Source organism: Meleagris gallopavo, chromosome 22 (assembly GCF_905368555.1).
Source record: "Meleagris gallopavo chromosome 22, MGAL_WU_HG_1.1, whole genome shotgun sequence".
NCBI lineage: Eukaryota > Metazoa > Chordata > Aves > Galliformes > Phasianidae > Meleagris > Meleagris gallopavo.
In genome coordinates, this window is record NC_139425.1 from 13,933,918 (window position 1) to 13,956,243 (window position 22,326).

Consider the following 22,326-nt stretch of genomic DNA (forward strand, 5'->3'; position numbering starts at 1 on the left):
CAGCCGCGCCCGCCGTCCCCGCCCCTCCTCCTCCCCAGCCGCCCCCCCCGCGGCCCGGTCCCATTTCCCGATGCTGCCGCGGGCCGTAGCGCTGCCGCCGGGCGCCTCGGCGGGCCCTGGGCGTCCCTCGCCGCCGCCCGTCGGCACGGAGGAGGAGCAGCCGCCCCGGGGCCCGGAGCCGCGCGGCCGGGCCATGGAGAGTCTGCCGCCGCGGGAGGAGGCGGTGGGGCCGGCCGGCGAGGCCTCAGAAGAGCCCGAGGGCGGCAGCCGGCGCTGGGGAGCGCAGCACGCCGGGGCCCGCGAGTTGGCCGAGCTCTACTCGCCAGGTGGGGGCGGCGGGGCCGGCGGCGGCTCCTCGGGACGGGGTCGGTGGGGGCTCTGCGGGGCGCCGCTCCGCTCGAGATCCCTCCGGGACGGACCGGGCCCACGCGCGGCGCTGAGCGGCGCGGCCCCGCCCGGCGTCGGCTCGGACAGCCCCGCTATCAGCGCGCCGGGCCGCACCGCGCCGCTCGGAGGCGGCCGAGCGCGGAGCTCCGTGCGGTGCGGTGCCTCTGCCCGGGCGGGGCTGCGGCACGGCGCTGCGCTGCTGACGCCTTCGGGCGGTCTTCGCGCGGTCCCGTCGGGGCGTTGCGTCGAGCGATGGCCGCTCCTCGCTGCGCGCGATGCTGCTCCGTGAGGCCCTGGTAGTGCTGAGTTCGGCCCCGCTCTGCGTTTGGTGCCGCGATCCGTATGCGGAGACTCGCAGGGCGCTGTGAGCCCAACCTCGGACGTCGGGGAGCTGTCGGTATGAAGCGAAACTGCTTTCCACGCTGCTGAGCTGCGGTTCTGCTCCTGGGGAGGCTTTAAGCTGGGATCTGCCCAGATGAGCTCTCCGGAGAAAGACTTTCCGTCCGAAAGCAGATACGTGAGTTTGCTCTGCCGACCGGAGCTTCCATACAGCGGTGTTTGGTGAACTGCCTTCAGGTGCCCGATTCCTCAGGAAGGTGAACAGAGAGGAGGGCAGGCTGAGCTTTTGTTCCGCTCATTTCCCCAAATCTTGCTGTGTATCAGAGGTCAGTGAAGCAGCAGCAGGCAGTGTGAGCAGCACGAGGTGTTCCTGTGGCTCACAGTGACTTCACATACAGATGAAGGCTCTCGAAGGAGCAGATATGTCACAGCACTCCATGCTATGTGCTCACAGTTTCCAGCAGCTCATCATGGCATTCAGGGCCCTAAATGGAGATGCAGGTGTTCCTGCTTGCACAGAGACAAGTAATGGTTTTGTTTTTTTTTTAAAAAAAAAGGCATTCATGGGTCTGTCAGTTTTCTATATTGTTTGAGGTGTCTCTGTGCTTACTGCAGCATGTGTCAGGGGAGAAGAAGCTATTGGAGGTGATTGATTCCTGTGCTTCACAGGAAGAACAGTCACCAGCTTAATGTGTTCCCCGTACTCTCGCTTATGTGGAAAAGATTTTCCTCCAAATCCAACTTGCTGTCCTTATCTGCGGAATGGTTCTCCTGGGAGGTCTGTGCAGCACTGTGTCTATCTGGCAGCAGTGAGTTGCAGTAGTGTTTTAGATGTGCAGATTTCTCCTGTCATTACATAAATAACACAGCATCAGAATGTGTTTCGGCATAAGCATGCGATGCTGGGCTACTGAACTTTTAATGACACAAGTTACTGCTGTTCAGAGCGAACGTGTCTCTCCGGCACTTCCTCAGTTTCTTTAAGCGAATCCCTATCTTTCCAAGTGCACTGAAATGCGAGTGCTTTTCAAACACGAGCTCTTGGCGCTGGCTTCCTGCCCATCACCTGCTTGCTCTCCTGATCGGCGCTGGGGGTCTGTAGGGCAGCCCTGGGATCCCACACTCTGTGGCAGCAGCGTTTGCGCAGTCTGAGCCCATGGAGCTCCCTGGTAAGGAGCCTGGTGCTTCCCTGCAGATTGCTAATTGATCCACGAGGAGCTACCCATTTAAGCCCTCTAATGAGGGTGTGGCTTTCTTAAACAGGAAGTGAGCATTAATTAACTCTTGCTTTTGTTACTCCAGAGATCTCTTTATAGAATCTCCCGCATTGTGCTCTGGTGCTATATTGAAATACACTTGTTCTTGTCTCTTAATTTAATGTTAGGGCTGAGGCAGTTGTGCTGGGCCTGGAGGAGGTAGGTGCTGACCTGGCTGGGTTGGGGTTGCAGCCCAGATCTGCCTCTGGCAATTACGTATTAAAGTTTCTGATGCCTTAATCCATATGGTCTCGCTTTGAGTGTTGCCTTCCTCTCAGCATCAGTGTCCTGTGAGAATCTAGCAGTGATTAGCAGCAGAAAGCCTCTCAGCCTGAATGAAAAAATTGTTACCAAAACCTGATGTCTGTGTGTGGTTTTTTTTTGTTTGTTTTTGAGGTAACTATAGAGGCATTAAGTAGTACAGATAGGTACAAGGGAGAATTTATGCCCATTTTTTCTCTTTCCTTATTCAGCCTCTTGCTGTACCAGCGTGGCTAGGAAGTCGTGGCTTTCTGCTTGAGAGCAGGAAGGCAAAGATAAGGCTGCAACAGTTGTGGGCTAAATAAATAGGCCCCAGAAACATCCTTCAATGTTCAGAAAGCAATTCTGGGGCCACCAACAAGCAGGATGATGCTTTTTCCTGTTCACAAGGTCTGAGACTGTGACTTAACTGTGGAGCATCAGAGGCCAGACGTTTGTTCCCAGATTCGACTGTACCAGCAGCACTGAACATTGAGTGATGTGCAGATTTGAAAATAAAACGTGATGTGGGGAAATAAAAAGGCATTCCTTTGGAGAAGAGGAAAGCAGGACAGTGTGAGCCGATGTCTGGTTTGTGTCTGTTACTGTAGGCATGGGCGAGAGAAGGGGTCAGCAGTGGCTCAGGGAAGAGGAATGTTGCTTCACGAAATATGCATGCCTCCGTGAATGATAAGTTTGTTTCATTTCCCTGTCGGACAAACGGAGCAGTCATCTGGGCAGCAGAATAGTCTGTATTATTTCAGATTTCTTTTTGTCCTCTTGGATAAAAGTAAAACTTTTTTTTTTCTTTCTTTTCCAACAGGAAAAAGACTACAGGAGTGGATCTCTGTCATCTTATGCTTCTCTCTGATCTGTTTCAACTTTTACAATCTTCTCTTCTACTTGCGACTTGAACACACGCCCTCCATTATTGTTGGGATATGTAAGTAAGAGGAGTTTGCTGACGAGAACAAGGCAAGAACGTCTCTTGTAATGCTGGAAACAAATGTGCAGTCTTTTACTCTTGAATTGTCACTAAGAAGGGAGAAAAATGGCACTTGTGTAGTTGACTTAGTGACTCTGAAACTGATACCATCTGCAAAAGCTGCAGGTGACTGATCTTGTTTGCCTCCACTTTCATATCTTTGCCTCGGATGTGCAGAAGTATTTAACTTTGTTGTGTCTCGGCAGTATGGAGCTAGTCTTTCTTGAATGACCCTTCAAATATGGTGTGAGTTGCGAATGCTCGGCTTTCTTGCAATGAACAGAGGGTTTTTGGTGTGATGAAACGTTACTGTTCATTGGTTCTTGCTGGTGGGTAGATCTGTGATTGCTTTGCTTTTGACTTGAGTTGAAAAGATTGGAAGTCAGCTCTGCAATGCTTCTCTTTGGTTATTTTCGGGTAAGCTTCTGATTTTTTTTTTTTTTAAATGAAGGAAGAATAGTAGTTAGGCATTGTGCAGCACTTCCTGCATTGCTGGTGCATAAGCAGTGCTCTATTAACTTCTGGTTTGGGGTGTACAGTGTTTACATGATTTTTTGAGTTGTGTCATTGAAAAGATGGTTCAATCTGTATAAGCTAGTGTATGGGAACTGTTGAGTCCCAGCCTGAACCACTGATTGAGCACCTGGGGAAAGGACCTGGTCAGCCCTGGGAGCACAGGTGAAGGCAATTCAGCTGTGTGAGCGGAAGTGGCGGAGTCTGGCTGCAGCTCTCCTAAACATCATTTAAGGGAAGTGGGGAAGGATCTCCTTTCTGCGAGCCGAGATCTTTGAGACAGCTGAGCACCTTTACTTTTCCTGTGAAATACCATCCGATCTGTGCTGGTCCCTTTGCTGTTACGTTCCTGTTCTGCCCTTCCACCACGTTAATCTTTCTGATTGTAACAGCTGGTTACTGGTGTTTGGCTTCTGTGCTTTATAATGAAAGCAGTTTTTTCAGTAAACTGTGAGGTGTGTTGTGTTTTAGAAAAACAATACCTGTTCATCACAGTTGTGTATTACCATCAATTAAAAAAAAAAAAAAAGAAAAACACAAAATGCAATAATATGTGATATTATTATTACCAGCCTGTAAGCCGTTGACTGTGCTGTGAATTTTTGCAGCGGTGCCTTCTGTCTGTTGGGAGGTTGCTGTCTTTTCCTTGGATAGCAGTGTGCTCCCTCTAGGAATCATGCCAGCTCCCTTCCTGCTCCTGGCCAACAGGGCAGCAGCACGGAAGGGAGCCAGGAGGAACCGCTCCGCTGCAATGAGAGCAGATACAGGAGGGAATCAGTAATGATTGCTAACCTGTAGAGCAATCTGTTTGCAACTGGCTTTCATCTCAAAATTAATATTGATAAAAGCTTAAGTTCTCTGATATCCTGGTTACCAGTTTAACTGATAAAGCAGCCAATTCACTGATAATGTTGTTTAAGTAGTAGTGAATGATTAAAGCGGCAGAATCTGGATTCTGTGCAAATAAAGTAGTGTGGAAATTATTGATAGCATGCACAAAAACGAGTGCAATAAAATAATAAGTACCACATGTTATCTTGTTCTTGCTGTACAGACATTATTTGTTCAGGTAAAGTTTGGATAGTGCCTGGTTGACAGCAATAATTAGTTTTTCTTAAGTTTGGTAAAACCCATCTGCCTGAATGTGCTGTTTCCTAAATACCACATGTAGTACAACAGGGAAGGGAAGGTGGTCACAAACTTTGACATGTCCTCGTCCAAAGCTTTGCTGACACTTAGATTAGAATACTGACCTTTGAGTTGAGCTCACGGAACAAACGTTCTGCTAATAAAGACATTTGAACTTGCTCTGTACTGAGTTGACATCAGATCTTTGTATTTGAAAGTTACAGCTGTGGAAGAAACCCCAAAGCAGTCGGTGATCGCATGGGCTGGATCTGATACGCTGCCTGGGCCATTGGGAAGGGTTGTCGGATGCCCTGTGTGCTGTTATGTAAATATTTCCTTTCTTTAAATAGAACAAACAAAAAAGCAGGGAGTGGTTTGAACATTCTGTATCGTTTTACCTAGCTCAGGCTCTGTCTACAACCAAAGGCTGTGCTATAGCTTTTTTTTTTTTTTTTAATGCCTTTAAAAGCACACAACTGCAATGTGGGCAGCGCTGTGAATAACTTAATCTGGAAATTAGTGGGACAGAAGGTCTGATCCTGTTCCCGCTGGCTGTCTGAGAGCACCGACTGCTGTGCTGGGAGCAGGCAGGTGCTCAGGGCGCTCACAGCATGCTGTGCATCGCCGTGCTGCTGAGTGCGAGAAAGCAGGCAGGGGCCTTATGGTGCTATTCCAGAACCGGCCGTTCAGTGATGACTAAAGCTTGTCTCGAAGAACAGGAGGAGGAACCCAGGTGATTGCCTTGTGTTATGTGCTGCTTTAGCTGATGTGGGACTGCTCCCTTCTCCACAAGGTCAGAAGAGGAGCATGGGCAGAGGATGGATGTCTCTTCTTGTCTGTCAAATCCAGTCGTGCTGTGTTCTGAATGTCTTCACCTGCTGATGAGCTATGAAAGTTACCCTCTTTGTGCAAGGTGACACTTGTGTAGGTTCAGATTCAGTATTATTTGCACATGTGTGCACAGGTAACCTCTGGTAGGTGGTTAGGAAGGCTCGCTGCAAAGGAGGGTTTAATATTCCCAACTTTCCAGATGCAGCTGAACTTTTCCCCTGCAGTGGGACATCACTATAGTGGAACTGCCTTGGATGCTTCATTGAAGCTGAATAATTCCAGGGGACAAGGCTGGCTTATGTGTTATTTGTGTGGTAAGTAGAAGAGCCTACCAAAACAAATAACATTAAGCTAGAAAGCTCTTATGCCTTCAGACAAGTTTGTGTTGTCTGACATTATTCAGTATTCATGAGATATATCTATAGGCACTATGTTAATACCAACCAGAGACAGGGGCTCTTTGCAGCATGGATTGCAAAAGCTGCAGTATGGATTCTGGTTCTTTTTTTCCCCCTCCTCATGCATTTCTATAGGACTTTGAAGCCTCTTTGCCAAATGGGTTTACTTGAATTCTATCTGTAGTCATGTTATGTTTTTAATGGGTAGACTTAGAAATTAGTTACATTTGTGTCACCTTTTTGTATGCGTAAAAGTGCCTCATATGCTGATATCTTTAGGAACACCTTGTGACATGGCACAAGATAAAATTAGGTTTTGTTGACAGGAGGGATTGATGGGGAATTGATTCTTTGGGACCTGTTAACGTGTATTGTTATTTTGATGAGCACTAGCCAGGAGAAGCATGCAGAAAGAAATTACCCAGTTCATTTTCAAAGTAGAAACCTTTTTCTTTCAAGCTTTAGTAGCTGTGCTGCAAGGCCATGCCTCGGTCAGCAGCACTGCAGAGCCCAGTGAGGAGGCTGTGACATATGGAAGCTCTGGCATGCGTTGCAGCAAAACCACTCTGATGCCAGAAGCACACCGTGAAGTGGGCTGCATTGCATGTATGTCAGCTGCTTCAGTTCTGCTGCCTTACAGCAAGAGGCAGAATCTTCTGCTGTAATTCTGTGTTTTGGATTTACTTTGTATGTTAAAATGAGTTTCTGCTTGAAATTTTGATTAAAAATGTCTTTGAAATTAGAGTGTGGAAATCTCCATTAGCAAAGGAAAGTTCTCCTTTGAATGCTGGCCCTAATAAGCCACACCTGCATGTCACTGCCTCTGCAGTAACTGCACGCAGCTGTTCTGCATCCTAAACTGTAGTCTCTTTTGAAGACAGACACCACAGTTGTTGCCATGGAAGTGGCAAAACTTCCACTAGACGTCTCATTGCACTTCCCCCTGCACTGCTACACCTTACCTCTGTCTTACTTCTTGCATTAACACACCAGGCTGCGCACAGCTGGTGCTCAGAGTAGATCAGTGCAGGAGCTCCAGTTCCTTCCTGCTGCAGACAACCCTGGGAGCTGTGGAGGTGCAGTGACAGATGTAGCTGCTGGCTGTGCTTGGGCAGCTGCTCGTGGCACCAGCTTGGATTAAGAGATGAGCTCCCCCTGCGTGGAGCTGCTCTCTGGCAGAACAGCTGTGGGCGATTCCCTCAAGGGGGGGCTGAGCCTCTCTCCCTGCCTGATGCTCCTGGCAGCAGGGAGATGCTGGTGGCACAGCTCCAGCTGAGCTTCCCCGCTCGCTTGTGTGCTCAGTGGATGTGCTATTGCTCTTTATGTCAGCAGCGGTGGCTGAGAGACAGGAAAGGCTCTGTTTGCTCCCTGTGTTGTTGGGGGCTTTCTTCAAGTTGCAGCGGGCTTTGGCTGGAGGATTTTACAGTGTGGGTCTCAGTGCCCAGATTCACCCAGAACGGTGCCTCTTTCACTTCAGAACACCCAGCAGTGCTGGAGGGCTGCCCTAATAAAGAGATACATTTTCAGAAAGAAAGCAATTAAGGTATTACTAAAGAACTACCCACAATGGTACTTCTTGTTTAAGAACCTGAGGCTTAGGTAGGATTGTCAGAATTTTGCTATTTAAACATGCCAGGTGTTTCACAAACTCTCTATCAACTGGGGAAATGTAGGAATAGAGGAATAATCCTCTTACTTAGCACTAACGCACTGAGATTGAAGACATGAAAATAAAATTTTGCAGTTCCTGTCAAGTTTATTGGGTAGTGATCCTCAGCCAAGGCATGCTTCTATGAGATGAACATTAGGTTCTTAGGTTCTGCAGATGCTTGTCTCCAGGACAGATAGCATCCTGATTCCTTGGGGATCTCCCTCTCCTAGTATCTTCTGGCAGTGTCACAAGCTGCACAGTTTGTGCCCTAGAGATATATAAAATCCAGTCTGCTTGCTCACACTGTGAGCTCTTCTGACTTTCTCAGCTGGACCTCACCAGAATGATTAACTCTTTTCTTCTTGCTCTTAAGATGTTGTGCTTTATACCTGCTCAGGGGTTATGTTCTTAGCGTTGCAGCTTGCCATAGCATCAGAGCCCTGCCTGCTCCAAGCTACAACTGACTGCACCAAAGTAAAGTTGCTGAGTGTGGGATGCAGATGACTGAGTCATTTTATTTTTATAAGCACGTAAGCAACAAACAACTGATACCTCAGTATTTTGATTTTTGAACAGTGCAAAATTTCTCTGTTGTGACATTGCCAAACTTCCCTGCCCCTCAGTACTATAACACAGTCCTTACAATCACTGATTAAAAATGATGTTATATAATGGTATAAAGTAAAGTAAAACTTTTTTTTTTTTTTTTTGCAAACATGCAAACTAGCTCTGTCTGTGGCACACCGTACCTGAAGCACGCAGCTCTGACTTCCTTCTGCTGGTGCCTGGGAGTTGCTGGGCTGCAGGAAGTTGTACATGGCTCTCTTAGAAGAGAAGGCTTTTAGTGTAGGCTGTGGCATCTTCCCTCTGCTACTTGAGGAGCAGTGAGCCTTCTGTGGCCTTGGCTCCTGCGTATTGCTTGGTGCCCAACAGACCACAACAGGAGCAGAACAGCCGTGACTCAAGCACTGCCTGTGTCAGCATGCTGCCATCCCTCGCCCTGTGCCTGTGAGTAACGTGGTGCCCTGCACATTCCCTGGCACGTCCCTGGCGCCACCGAGCACTTCCTTCCTCAGCAATGCCCCACGGGTGTCTGCCAAGGGTCACAGCTGGGAGAGAGCAGCCGCTCTCGCAGTCTGATGTATCTGTTGTGCTCCCTTAGTCTGAGGTGCCTGTAGCTGGCTGAAGTGCACCTTCGTTCTCTCCTGATTCACAAAAATCCTGCTGCTTTGAGCAGCTTCTGCAGCTGACTTCTGAACTGCGGCACCGTATCACCCTGTGTTCTCAGCGTGCTTACTCTCTCCTCAGATGCAAACCTGAGATAGGCTCGACTATGGGAGGTAGAGAAATTAATGTGTACAGAGCAGTATTTCCCTAGTGCTTTACAGGTCTGTCTTCTAACAGTGTGTAAACCTGTTGGGTGCAGTCCATATGCATACGCTGCTGTTGTATCCTGCATTTCTGACCTTACAGTTAAATCTTAACTAATGCTCAGGGCTGTTGGGCTGTCCTACCTTGCCGTCCCAGCCTTGATGACAGAGCAACAAGATCGATTCCCCAAGAGGAAGGTAACTGAACACCCGTGCCTTTTCCCAAGGCACACCTTGCTTTTTCATAACTGGGGATAATGCCAAGTGTATGAGAACATTGAGATTAACTCTTTGATGTCTGATATGCCTTCTGAGTCTGCAGGAGGATGCAAGTGTGAGCTGTGGTACTGTGTTTTTCTTCTTTTCATACAACTCTTCATACTCCATTTCTGCGCTACAGCTGAGACATACCTTATAGTAGTTAGATTTTTCAGGCTGCTGTAGTGTAATTCACTGCTTCAGAGACCCTTCCTTCATTCTTTCCTTTCAGCTTTCTACCATTTGGCATCAAGATAACATATGAGCTGTTAGTTAAGCGGTCAGTGTTTTGCCTGTTCTAGCTATTCTTCCTGCTGTTGTTGCGTGCTCTGAGAATGCAGTGCGCTGAAGGCACTAGGGGGTTAATAGGGTGATTACCTCAGCCAGAATGGTGTTCACTTGTTGTAGAGCAAAGCGTTGCTTGGATATCTTTCCCTCAAATCAAGGCTGTTTGCTCTTTTGGTTGCTGGATGCAGATCCTAAAGCCTCTGTGCTGCTCATGTCTCACTGTAGCTTTCATGTTTGTCTGAAATAAAACAAGCATACAGAACTTACTTATAAAGTGCAGGCTGTATTCAGTGCAATAAGATGATGCACAAACATAGTGGTGGGCGCTTCTTCCTTTCAGAATTTGGGCCGCTTGGGTTGAATCCAGGTGGGTTCAACAGGAATCTATAATGTGGAAAGAAAGCATTTTGGTGAAGTAGGTGCCATGTTAGCCTGTTTCTCCCTTTTTATAATGAGAGTGAAGGAGACAGAAGGAATGTAGAGGTGAAGGATAAGCTCAGCAAGATGTAACCACGAGAAGGCAGATGTGAAATAAACTGCTGTGTGTACCGGAGGAAGGTACTGTGCCCTGAAGCTTAAGAGCACTTGATCAATAGTGACAGAACAATCTGGTCCTCCTTCATGTTCTAAAAAGCAAAAACCTGTTCTTCAGCAATCCTGCTTGCGTCAAAAGAACTTCATAAAATGGACTCTTGAGGCAGCTGACCAAACTGCCCTCGCTGGGGGGTTAGAAAATCAGGTGAGGTCCAGGTAAGGGTTGGTGTAAATTGTATGACTTACAAGGAGATGCACATTGGTTGTTTTTAATTCCTGGCATATCTCCTGCCAGCCTGTGTCACTGATGCCTTGAGTTTGTGAGAGGGAGAGAAATAACAGAATGGCTTGGAGCTAAAGCAAGAGGAACTGGTATACCAATGCTTATAACTTCTGATTTGGATTACAGGTGAGTTGCAGTCGCCTTGCCTAAGTTCTTGGCAGGCAGAGGTGTACCTGCCTGCCACAGAAAGCTTTGCTCTATGATGGAGAAGTTGCGCTTGAGGGAGGTTTTCAGACAGAGAAACAAATGCTGGCTAGTGGAAGAGAAAGCCAGGAGTTCTGCTATCTTCCCAGACCCCTGAAGAGGAGTTAATAATGCAGTCAGAGCACAAATAAGTCTCCTGCATTATGGATGTTTTCTCAACTCTGCTGTTTGTTCTGCACAGGCTGTTACAGTGGGCAGTTTCATAGAATCATAGAATGGCCTCGGTTGAAAAAGACCATCTAGTTTCAACCCCCCCTACTATGTGCAGGGTTGTCAACCACTAGACCAGGCTGCCCAGGCAAACTGATTTCTCTAAACATCAGTAGGGGAAACTGAAGAACTAAGTTCCAGCCGCTCCGCCCCAGCCCTGTGGCTGCTTTGGTGTGGGCAGGCAGGCAGTTATGGGCTCCTTCCTGAGCTCCTAGACATGCCAGGAGTAAGTGACTGTGGCTTATGCTCTGACCATCAAATGAGAGGAGGGGATTGCTAACTAAGATGCTTTGAAACGCATGCTATGAGCATTCTTTGTATTTCTGTTGCTGTGATTCGTTTTACAGCAGACTGCAAGTTCGGTATGCAGCACCTCAACTGGCATGAACTTTCTGTATGATTCTTGAGGGATTTGCACTGAGATCAGACTGTGTTCCCAAGTGCATATGTAATGCAGTGCTGTTTAGAAATCTGAGTAGCACTTCTGCTTAACCAGAGCTGCAGCTAAGAGGTGTGTTCTGCCTTTCCCTGTCAGAGCTTTAATGCTCCACAGAGAGCCGCCAGGTGTGTGTACACGCACCGAGCAGTCGGTCTCGGAATAATCGAGCAGGCACAGCTCTCGGCAGTATGTATTAACCTGAAAGGACGGCACTGCAGAGAAAAAGGACTCTGATTCTTAATCTGATTTATCTTTCAAATCTGGATTTGATTCAAACAGTTCATCTGGTTAACCTCTATAACAAACTGCTCAGAGCAAGGCATGCAGGCTACAAGTGGTACCTCTGAATGTCTGTGCTCTTTGATGAGCAGCATCTGACCATCTTAAATCCCTCGAGTACACAGGTCCTGAGGCAATGTTCCTCCTCTCTGCTGCTACAGCTATATTGCTGTACTGTCTGTTACATTCTCCCAGCCTCCAAGTTACAAACAAGGGCAATTTTTGAATTTTCTTCCTTAGAAGTGTCAAGATCCTGGCAGTAGCATTTATGCAGGAGGGCATCTCAGACTGCGTTGGAGACTTTATTTCTCAAGGGCTTAGGAACCTGTGAGTAGGATTTCTTCTACAGATGCAGAACAATTGGGTGCCTATGAACACCATCTGTCAAATCTGTGACTGATTGGAAAATGTACTGCTGTTCTGATCAAATTACATCTCTTATATCCTTACTCTTAAGTGTCAGAATTGCCCCAAAACTTGAATAGTAGGTCCAGGATTATCCAGAGAAGGAAGGCAGAAATGTGACTTTATATGCAAGAACTGAAAATTACCTTTAATTGGTCACAGGTTTTAAATTATTGCCATTGGCATCTAGAAAAATCCTATTTTAGCAAACTGCGTTTAATGGTGTACCTGAGGTGGTGTGGAAGTCTGACTGGTGAAGGCTGTCCCATAGAGTGAGTCATGAACCTGGGCCTCTGCCTGATGCACTGCAGGTGATAAAGTCACCAGAGTTGTTTGACATTCCGATCTTATTTAGTCAGTAGTCTTCCTGTGCCGTGGAGTGATTTCTTAATTGGTGCTTACGTGGAATGTTGTAGTTCTGTTTTCCTTGCCTGCAGATACAAGGGGCCAAGGGAGAAGAGGAAGGGTCTGCTGGTAGTAGTATTTTTGGAGTAGCTTTAGCAGCTATAATTGTAGCAAGTAATCTGTTAAACACTGTGAATGAAGAAAGGTGGGTAGATCCAGGGAGAAGGTGCATTTGAAAATGATCTAAATGACATGGTTTAAATTTATTAATGTTTTGTGTGCCAGCAATTGCAAAGATTAACAAGCTCTTCTCTATGAGATGGACAGGCACAAAGCTCATTGTTTATAGTGAAAAACTGTCCACCCGTTACCTCGTTTATCATTGTTCCTAGTTACTTGGCCTTAGATGTATTCAGGTTGGGTAGATCTTACGTGGCTGTAAACATATGATGTTAAAGTAGATAAGCAAATAAATCTGTGAAAAAGTAGACAGTGTGGATGTACCAGTAGAAAAATGATTTTGCATATCTTACTGTATGTCTCTCTTCATTCAAGTTGCAGGCGTAATTACAGCAGACTTTCTATCAGGATTATTTCATTGGGGGGCAGACACCTGGGGATCTGTGGAGCTACCCATCGTTGGAAAGGTTTGAGATTCTTATCCTTAAACATTAAAAAAATAATGAAATTCTATTCTGAAACACTTCCAGTGTTCTCAGCTGTGTTGGACAGGTACCCTTCTTGCAGCTTGCAGGCGTAACCAACTCCTCTGCTTTGTACTCTCCTCTTCTTAACGGCACAACATATTGCTGGTACGGTGCTCCAAGCACCACGCTTGTATGTTGTCCTGATGACACCTGTGAGGTGATGCTGTTACATTTTATCACCCTGATTAGCTTTGTACAGGGTTCTGCAGTACCAGTGTTCACAAGCCTTCCCAAGTGGCAGTGAAATAGCTTGTGGCACACAAGTGTAGAAACCTGACTAGACTTGTATAGAGCTTCCAAAGTGGAAGTACAGAATTTCCCTGTCCTGTTTCACCAAGAGTCCTGTTCCTGCAGCTGAACTCTTTAGCAGTTCTATAGAAATTATGAAGAAGCTCTAGGAAAAGGTTTTTCTACTTCTTGGTGCCCCTGGCTGCTGTTGTGAATGATGTGTTACACACAAAGCTACAAATGCCAGACGCTTAGAGGAAAATGTACTGACATAATAAACAGTAACCTGTTTTTTAAAATAGCTTTTTTATAACTACCATTAATTGTTCCTCACAGTCTAGTACTAGTACATTCTCTTTTTTTTTTTTTCTTAAGTGCATATGGAATATTCCTTGCAGTTATTCAGAAATAAGAGAACCAGTTCAGTGAAATTAAGCCTGTTGATTTTGAACTTAATTTTGTTTGCCTTCAACAGATTTAGTAGTCCATTACTGCTTGTATCTGTGGAACATATGTACATATGTCAAGGGGAAAAAAAAAGCGCTGCAGGAAAATGCATTACACAAACAGCAGAGCTCACAGTGATCAGAATGCCTCTGCATGAACTACACATGATGTGTGTGTTGGAGGCAAATAACTATCCTTGTTTTACTGTCCCTCTCCTACTCGCTACATTTGCGCTCTCTCTTCTATGAGACTGTATATTCAGATGCCATTTCTCGTTTTTCTTTTTTTCTTTCCATGATAAATCTTGGGACACATTTTCTCAACTTGTTTTCTCAGGCTTTCATCAGACCCTTTAGAGAACATCATATTGACCCTACAGCAATTACCAGGCATGATTTCATAGAGACCAACGGAGACAACTGCTTCATGACATTGGTCCCATTGGCAAACATGGCATACAAATTTGTTTCCTTTTCTCCAGGTAAGCTGTTAGCCATGACTTACGTGGATTTGGTATTTTTGTTGATGAGGATAGAAGAAATCAATGAATGTGAGATGACAAGTAATTGCTGTTGGAAACACAGTCCTCCCTAGAGGAGTAGGGGAGGGAAACTGTTTTTCTTGAAGGAGAAGCAAACGTTTTATTTAGCCCAGCAACAAATCTCCGAGGAGTCTTCTAAGGAAGTATTAGAAGTAAACTTCTACAACAGGAAATCAAACTACACAAGAAAACTCTTTGCTGTAAACCACATTAAATGTTTCATCTGCGTGTAGAAGTACTTTAATTGAATGCTAGACAAGCAAGAATTAAAGATGATTAGTTTTATAGATAAAAATTCAGGGTTTAACTTCTTGTTTACTGCAGCTTGGCAATGCTGACACATCCCAGTCTTTCTTGTGATATATGGAAGCTATTTATGGCTCATTGGCTCCTACGACACTTGCTGAAGCAACTTTTTTGAGGCCCTTGATATTTCCTACTGTTTCAGGTCTGGCTGAGCAAGACCACACTTTCCTAGTAGAAATTTACCTTTTATGAAAAACTATTTAAAAGATACAAATCTTGTTTTGCAGAAGCATTGTATGAAACATGTCCTTGGGAGTGCTATGTCTTTGCCCTTATCATCTTCATAACCATGACGAACCAGATTCACAAGTGGTCTCACACGTATTTTGGTCTTCCACGCTGGGTCATCTTTCTACAGGACTGGCATGTTATCCTGCCTCGGAAACATCACAGGATTCACCATGTGTCTCCACATGAGACATACTTCTGCATTACAACTGGTACTGTCATCTGGTTCATACTGCAAAGTGTTTTGGTTTTTTGGTAGTCTTGTATAATTCCCATGGCAAGATGTAATTTAGTGACAGTCTATTAAATACAGAAAAAGGCATGTTGAAGCTGACTGTGCTGTAAGTTTTGGTAAGAGCTCCTGCAGCCATAGTTATTATTGTTACATTAAAAAAAATGAGTAAGATTTATGATTGGATAAAAGATAACGTTCAGTGAGGTAGGCAGTCTTATTGAGATCTAATTGCCCATTATCTTGGGAACCTCATCCTAGCAATGCATTTTGCTCACTGAAGCATCATTTCATCTGCCAGTGCAACTTGCCTTGAATTTTCATTTCTAAAGTAAAACTTTTGGATTTTCATCATTTATTCTTTCTCATTTGAGGCAGAGGAGAGGACAGACTTAGAGGAAATTGGCTGTAGGTTCCTGTGTCTGTATTCAGTGCTATGCCTCCTGTAGAGACTGGTATATTCACCAGTGTTGTGCAGTCCTGAACAAGCTATCAAGTTAATCAGATGACTGGAAATAAGCTGTCGTTCTTATTTCTGCTGTTGGCTTTGGGAAGCAATTTCTGTCAGTTTTGAAATCTCTGTCAGGAAACAAATCTAGTTCTTGTGACCAGAATTACAATTTCTAAGAAACTTGACTTCACAGATGATCAGAAAAATCTTGGCATCTCATGAGTTTTTTCAGTCCCACTATGACCTGAAGTGATACAGTAGAACACTGAAAGTTGAAGCTGGACTATTCAGGTTCTTGAGCTAGTTACTTCTTTGTTCTTGTTTAAAATTTAAAAAAAAGTCTTTTATATAAGTGTTCATACCATTTTTCTCTGATGTGAGGCAGCGTGATAGATTGTATATTTGATTTTTTTTTTCTTCCACTGGAGCAGTGTTTCTGTAGCCGTAATTGCTTTTCTAGGACATGAACAATGGAAGGGACAGAAATAAGCTATCCATGTGCTATTTAAAGTGAACATTTACTGTGTAAAATATGACTAGTTACTGTAATGCACTTGTTAGTTAATAAGTGCAGAGCACATTGAAGAGAAGACAGCCACATCCAAGGAGTATGCTTTGAGAGCTGACCTGTGCACTTCTGCTGTCTCTTTCCCCTAGCTGCACTGCTGCTAGCTCACTGTTCCTATTGTGGCAACAACTTCTTCATTCTGCCTTTCCTTGCTGTTGTTTTCTTTTGCTTTTTTTTCCTTTTTCCAGAAATACACATCAAGTATTTATAATGTATTTACAGAATAGCTCTAAGTGTGAGATAACTGATAGAACCCTGTGTAAATCTGTCTTTTCCTGGTTGTAGGAAAACTTGCAGTGGAAAACAATACTTCCGAGTGCTGATACTAGTTGCTTTTTTTTGTTTGTTTGTTTTTGGGTTTTTTTGTTACTGAAATACTTAATAAAGCAGAGGCCTAAAATTACTATATAATACGTTGTAATAGAAGCCTATTGAAGTTGCCTCTTTGTGCACTTATAGTCAGTTATTTGTCAGCTTCAAAATACAGAAAAGCAAGTTAGCTAATGTACTTATTAACACCCAGAAAGCAAGATAAAGCCCTTCTGAATTCATTGTGAGGCCTATTAAACCTGTATGACTTCAGCCTCACAATTCTACTAAGCACTTAAACTATCCTAAATTTGTAAGCTAGGAAAGATGCATTAAACTTTTGTTACATTATGCCATTTACTGCCATTTTTACATAAGTACAAGGAGCCTGTCCCATATCAACCCGTTAAAGCCTTCCTGGTGACTTGGACGCAGAAGTGAGGTTAGCTGAGCTGTGTGCTTTTGGGTGCATGCTGCTATCAGTGCTGTCCTTTTAATCCAGGAAGAGTTCACCTTCTGCTTTTGTTAAGTGCAACATGGTGCTACAGCAAGGCTTCCCCACCACAGCCTTTAATAGCAATCAGTTAAGCAAACTTAAATGCATTTTGCCTTCCCTGGGTGAAAATAAAAGTACTTTAAAAAGGGAATGTTGATATTGGCACTATCAATGCTTGAGGCTTTTTGTAAGGAAAAACTTTTACTTTATTCTTAGCGTTGTTTAGGTTCCTGAGATCTCAGTTTTTCTAGAAAGTGTAGGTAGCATTCATAATGCATTTCGGTATCGTGTTATGTGTCTTTATTGTCCTGCTGTACAAACTAATGAGAAAAATGGGGAAAAAGCCACACTGGCTCTTGGTCATGGGGAAACTAACCTAAAGGAGAAATAGCTGAAATTGGTGGGCGTCTTTTGTTTGTTTGAATGTCAGTGCTGAATCTAAAGTGCTGCTAATACAGACATCTTGCTTTTAACACACATCAGGTAAACTTGGTGGCCTCTTTCTGACAGCTTTGCAGTGGCTGTAGTCCACCTCTTAGGTATACACATTTCCTTTGTGTTTAAATTAAAGAACGTCACTGAATACTGCAATACGTTGGGTGCTGTGATGAACATTTTTTTTTCTCCTTCCACTTAGGTTGGCTGAACTACCCGTTAGAGAAGATCAGATTCTGGAGGTGCTTGGAGTACATGATCCAAGGACTTACTGGGGAGAAGCCAAGAGCAGATGACATGAAATGGGCTCAGAAAATTAAATAACTTTTGCCAGCCATCTGCAATCCTTACCTTTGTTGCCAATTTTTTTTTTTTTTTAAAGAAGCCATCAGCCAAATTCAAGACCTGCAAAGAGATAACAGACTCTAAAGCACAAACTAAGAAGTGCTAACAGACTTTAATTTAAAGAACTAATTCTTAAAACAATACTTGAAGATGATTACTTTTACTGAGCACCTTTTGTTTAGCCAAGTCGCTTACATCCTAGAAAATACTTCATCACTGTATTTTGTAAAGCTGTCAGGCAAGCCAGAAGGCAGGACAGTTACTTCATTGGTACGTGGTGGCTTTGTAAACGTGTTGTATCAACATTATTTAACATTTCAAAAATAGCTTGTTGCCTAAGACCTCTGGGGGGAATGGTGACCACAGTTTGTCACTTCATGTTCAAGTCCAAATAACACTGCATGAAAACAGTGTGCCAGTACTGGAAGCCTATAAAATCGTCACTGTTCAATGCACTCTGTTTGGTAAACTTGCAGCAGCTTCATCTTTGCTATCATGTTGAATCTAACTGATGTAATGTGGAACAGAACTTTGAGAATCCCACTCCACCGGTGGGTCATGAATCCTTAAGTGTCCTCAGTTTCCCTTAACATAAAATTGTTCTACTGTCTACGTGAAATTGGGCAAACCATTTCTGTATAAGCCTTCAGTTGTACCTTAACAACTGCCTGAGGAGAGGGAGGGCACAGCACATGCTTGCATTTGTTTGTGTGGAGTGCTCACTGCTGAGCCTTCCATTAAGTGTTTCCTACCCTGACAATAAATGTTTGAAATAGTTATAGTATTGGGCACATTGCAAATAGCTGTATTCGAGAGCTCAAGGTATCAAACTTGTAATGTTAGAAGGGAAACGTCAATGACTGATGTCTTGTTCATATTTTTTTTAAGGTGCTTGCTTGTTTCTGTAAATAATATAAGGCCTTAATCTCTTCTGGTGTAACGGAATAATATTTTAATGTGATGTTTGAATGTATATAATATATTTATAACAGAGCAATTGGATAATACTAATCACATTTGTTATGACTTGTTGCTGTTCTTCATTCATACATTCTCAGTGTTTAGCCCAGACTTGATCACTTGGTTGCAAAATGCAGTTCCAAGCACCTGAGTATTTTGCAGCCTGTTAAGCCTTGTTTAGGTTGAAGTGGGCACTTGTTCTTCAGCTTTGTTAGGAGCTCAACACTACATTACACCAGACTTCAGCACCTTTCCACAAGTGCAATTAGCTGCAATGGCATTGGATGCTAAGGATAAAATTGGGGAAAAAAATTCCCTTAGCACAATATTAAGTGTTTACATCCAACAGGCAGTGAATTGTGTGAATGTGGTTTGCTTCTTGTTTAATTCTCTTCTAAATGAAATCTTACTGAAGGTCAAACCAAAGGTTCTCTTCACTAGTTGTAAACCGTACTGAGTTTATACTGTACTTTCCTGAAGTGCATGGTAAGGGGCTTTTAAGTCATAGGTTCAGACTGACCTTGATCGTGCTGTGTGTGTAAGCTTTTAAGTACCAATTTTCAATGATGGACAACACATTGAAGGGTTGGGACTTGGCAACTCTCCTTCAGTTAGAACTGATGAATGCTGAAGTCTGAGCTGGCTTCTACAAATAAAGTCACGGTTGGTACTACAGTTACCATGTGTTTAATATACTTAAATGATTCAGACCCTTAAGGACAACATTTTTACTATTATGTGAAATTGTCTTCTCCAATTGTTACAGTCAGTGCTGGGGTCTCCATGTAGCTTTGATGGTAAAGAACGTTGGTAAGCATTTAGTTGAAACTGAGGAAAAGGGAGGAGTATTCTTTTATACTGCTATTGAGGAAAATAACTGTGATTTTTGTGTTGCCCTTGTTGAAAAGGGCAGCTCTCACCCAAGGTCTCCAACACCAGCCTTGGTGAAGTAGGCCATGCATAGGAACATGCAGTGCTGGGGGCAGTGGCCAGAGTCTACCAGCCTGGTTAGGGGAGGTTGTTACAGGATGTCAAGCTCTTTGCTAATTAATGTTGCTTCTCTTCAATCCAGGTATTTATGAAGCTTGATTCCGTGCCGTATCTGTTGGGTCAAAGTAGTTCCTAGAACACGTAATGATAAAGCTAGTTCTAATTTCCAGGTACTGACTGTTGTATATCACAGATACATAGTCACTATATGTGACTATAAATTTTTGTGGGAAGAATGGTAGGTTCTCCGAGTGGGCAAGCTGATGTGACGTTCGTTACTTTGAATCAGTTAAGTTAGATCCAGTAATATTCACAAGTTGTGGCTAAGACTTATTTTAAATTTCTTTGGTGTAACAGGTGTGACAGAAGTTGAACTAAAACGTGATGAATACTGCTGTGGTGGGGATGCAAACAATCCTGTGTCCAGAACAAAGAACACTTCTCCCTCTTCTCCCTTTCCAGTGTGCAAGTTCCTACAGTTCTAGGAGTGTAGAGTACAAAGCTGTGAGTACAAAGAGCAGTAATAGTTACCTCTCATATCTTGACAGAAATCTAAATTCATGTCTCCTTCTGTCCTGAGGCTCCCATAATTCATATTCTAAGAGTTTTCTAGTCCTTGGTTTTTTCTTTCTCCTGTCCTACTCCCTTCCCTTCTGCTCAGTTCACTGGAGTTGTGTAAAGCAGTGTCCTTAGCAGAGTGTAAATGAATGCTGGCGTGGTTCTGGTCTTTCTGCTGGATTCCAGGAGCTCTTTCACCTTTTTAAAGCAGTGGGTGCCTCTGTCAAATACACGTGGTGATTCTGGAGCAAAAAGCTACGTGGATCCTTCTCAACAGATGTAAATCTGGCTTAAGATGAATTTGCCTTAAGTTGATTAGGAACAGATTAGAGCTAAAACAGAACCAGCCCCTCTGAGGGCCTGTGCTTCAGTGTGGCTGAGGCTTTCACTGTCACTTCTCAAAAAGATGCAGATGGCTCTCTGTTCCCTGGGGCTCCAGGGCAGCATGTTGCCAGGCTGGTGGCTTCCCTGGCTTTGTGGCTGTCTCACCATGTTGCTCATGGCACTGCAAGGACCAAGTGGGAGCAGATTCCTCATTTTTGCATCTCTAGTGCTGCAGAGCAACCCTATAAGCACAGCTGTTTGGGGTCTACAAGCGGAAGCATCAGCTCTGCGAAAGCAAGGAACTTTGCTGCGTGGTGTCCTATAGTTCCCAGAACAGCAGCAGGAGGTGCAGAACAGCCTCCAGCAGCAGCAGCCTGGCAAAACGCTGCCTCGATCCCTGCATGGAGTGGGTCCAAAGTAGGAGGTTTGGGCTGTATGCCCATACCTGTTATCCCCTCCCGCACCTGGCACAGAGGGGAGGGGACTGCTGCAGTGGGGCTGCACTGAGCACCCATCTTGGCCCAGAACTGCAGCAGTTCCAATGGGAGCACCTGGCATCTGCACCCCCAGCTCCTGGTCAGGTTTGCTGAGCAATCGTGCCACCTAGCTTCTGCCGTGTTCCCTTCCTCTGCTGCTCTCACCGGTCTGAAATAAAGCCTTAGGATTAAATTGTAGTCTAACCAGCAAGACTGGTGTTGCTATTTTTAAAGCAGCATCAATGAATAACTGGTAGAAAGGGTACCGTGGCTGTTTGCAGCTAAAAGCTGTGCTCTTTGGAGTTGATAGAATAAGGGTTTGAATGACAGTAATGAGCCTTTAAATCTTTTACTTCGTAATAATTTCTGTGAAATTTCTATGTGATGTCTCAGGACAAAATTTTGGGAATATGTAGTGTAAGACAAAACAGAATTCATTAATTCATTTCCTTCCAGGTTTTTGTTGTTGTTTGTTTCCTTTTTCTTACTGCACTGATTATAGAGAGCCAAGGAAAAATGGTGCTGATGGAGCACAGCACTCTGGGTCCTCCTGCTGTTGCGTCTCATCTGGCCACGCCTTTTCCAGATTCCATATCTGGATATTCCCAACCTTCAGGAGCACAGTGGGTACAGCCGTCTGTGCCGTGTCTTCCGTGCTGCAGAAGGGAGGGCCTGGATCATGTGCTCGAGCACCGCGTGCTGCTGCCTGCTCACCTCGGCTGTGGTCGCTACAGGAGCGCCGTCCGCTCGTGCAGCACAGATTGCCGTCAGCGTTTCACGGCAACGAGAGGATGGCAGCAAATGAAATGACTGTGTTACGCCACTGGTATTTTCCTTAGCTGAAAATGTAATGGGAAGACGTTTGGGAAGAAAATACATAACACCAGATCATTACCCAGTGATTGTGGATAATTTAAGAGCATTAGGAGCTAAATGCTGCCTGTGTTCTGGCCATAATGAACGTGGTTTGGCAATTGTTAATTCCATCGGAGTCTTACGGGATGTTAAATGCTTGAAAGCCCGTGCTTCCAGCGCCTCTGCAGGAGTTAGGGCTCTGCTTTCCCCGAGACAAGCCGGCTGCCGACCTGGGGGGTGCGCAAACAGCTCGGGCAGATCCCGCCAAATAGAAAACGCGGCTAAGCTCGTGTGCGCCCGCCCGCGCGACGAGGCTTCCCGCGCGCACCACAGAGCTCTCCGCCGCCGCCGCCTCGCCTTTAGCGCGCCCGCCCGCACCGCGAGGCCTCACTTCCCGCGTTGCGTTGACGCGGCGGCGGGGGCGGGGCTCCGGCGGCAGCGGCGCAAGATGGCGGCCACCACGGGTGCGGGTGAGCGAGCGGCGGGGCCGGGCCGGGCCGCCCCTCGCCGCGGGGCAGCAGGCGGCG

The 22,326-nt window shown here is 45.1% G+C and overlaps 2 protein-coding genes across 9 annotated transcripts in view; both read left to right on the forward strand.

The window, feature by feature from the left end:
- Window positions 1-21,838, forward strand: PEDS1 (plasmanylethanolamine desaturase 1). 6 transcript variants are annotated; one of them, XR_014887794.1, is made up of 8 exons: window positions 2-326; window positions 3,046-3,165; window positions 12,899-12,990; window positions 14,062-14,206; window positions 14,800-15,012; window positions 17,494-17,906; window positions 19,944-20,090; window positions 21,401-21,838. XR_014887794.1 is itself a non-coding variant. In XM_085241884.1 (6 exons), the coding sequence occupies exons 1-6, from the start codon at window positions 71-73 to the stop codon at window positions 17,613-17,615; spliced, it is 942 nt and encodes a 313-aa protein (XP_085098010.1). In that variant the 5' UTR covers window positions 1-70; the 3' UTR covers window positions 17,616-18,662. The 6 variants fall into 6 exon arrangements, 3 of the variants coding, with proteins under 3 accessions (XP_085098010.1, XP_085098009.1, XP_085098011.1); XR_014887795.1 differs by having other exon boundaries at window positions 21,447-21,838; XR_014887796.1 differs by having other exon boundaries at window positions 21,531-21,838.
- The window catches only part of UBE2V1 (ubiquitin conjugating enzyme E2 V1), a 16,403-nt gene continuing 14,020 nt past the window's right edge, over window positions 19,944-22,326 (forward strand). The window contains exon 1 of one of the 3 annotated variants that reach the window (XM_085241889.1): window positions 19,944-20,090. Coding sequence is in view for 2 of the 3 variants with exons in the window: in XM_085241887.1 (XP_085098013.1) it covers window positions 22,248-22,269 (22 nt within the window). In the remaining variant the exon portion in view is untranslated. Of the gene's footprint in view, window positions 20,091-22,113; window positions 22,270-22,326 lie in introns of those variants that run through there. The other 2 variants (XM_085241887.1, XM_085241888.1) reach the window with 2 other exon arrangements.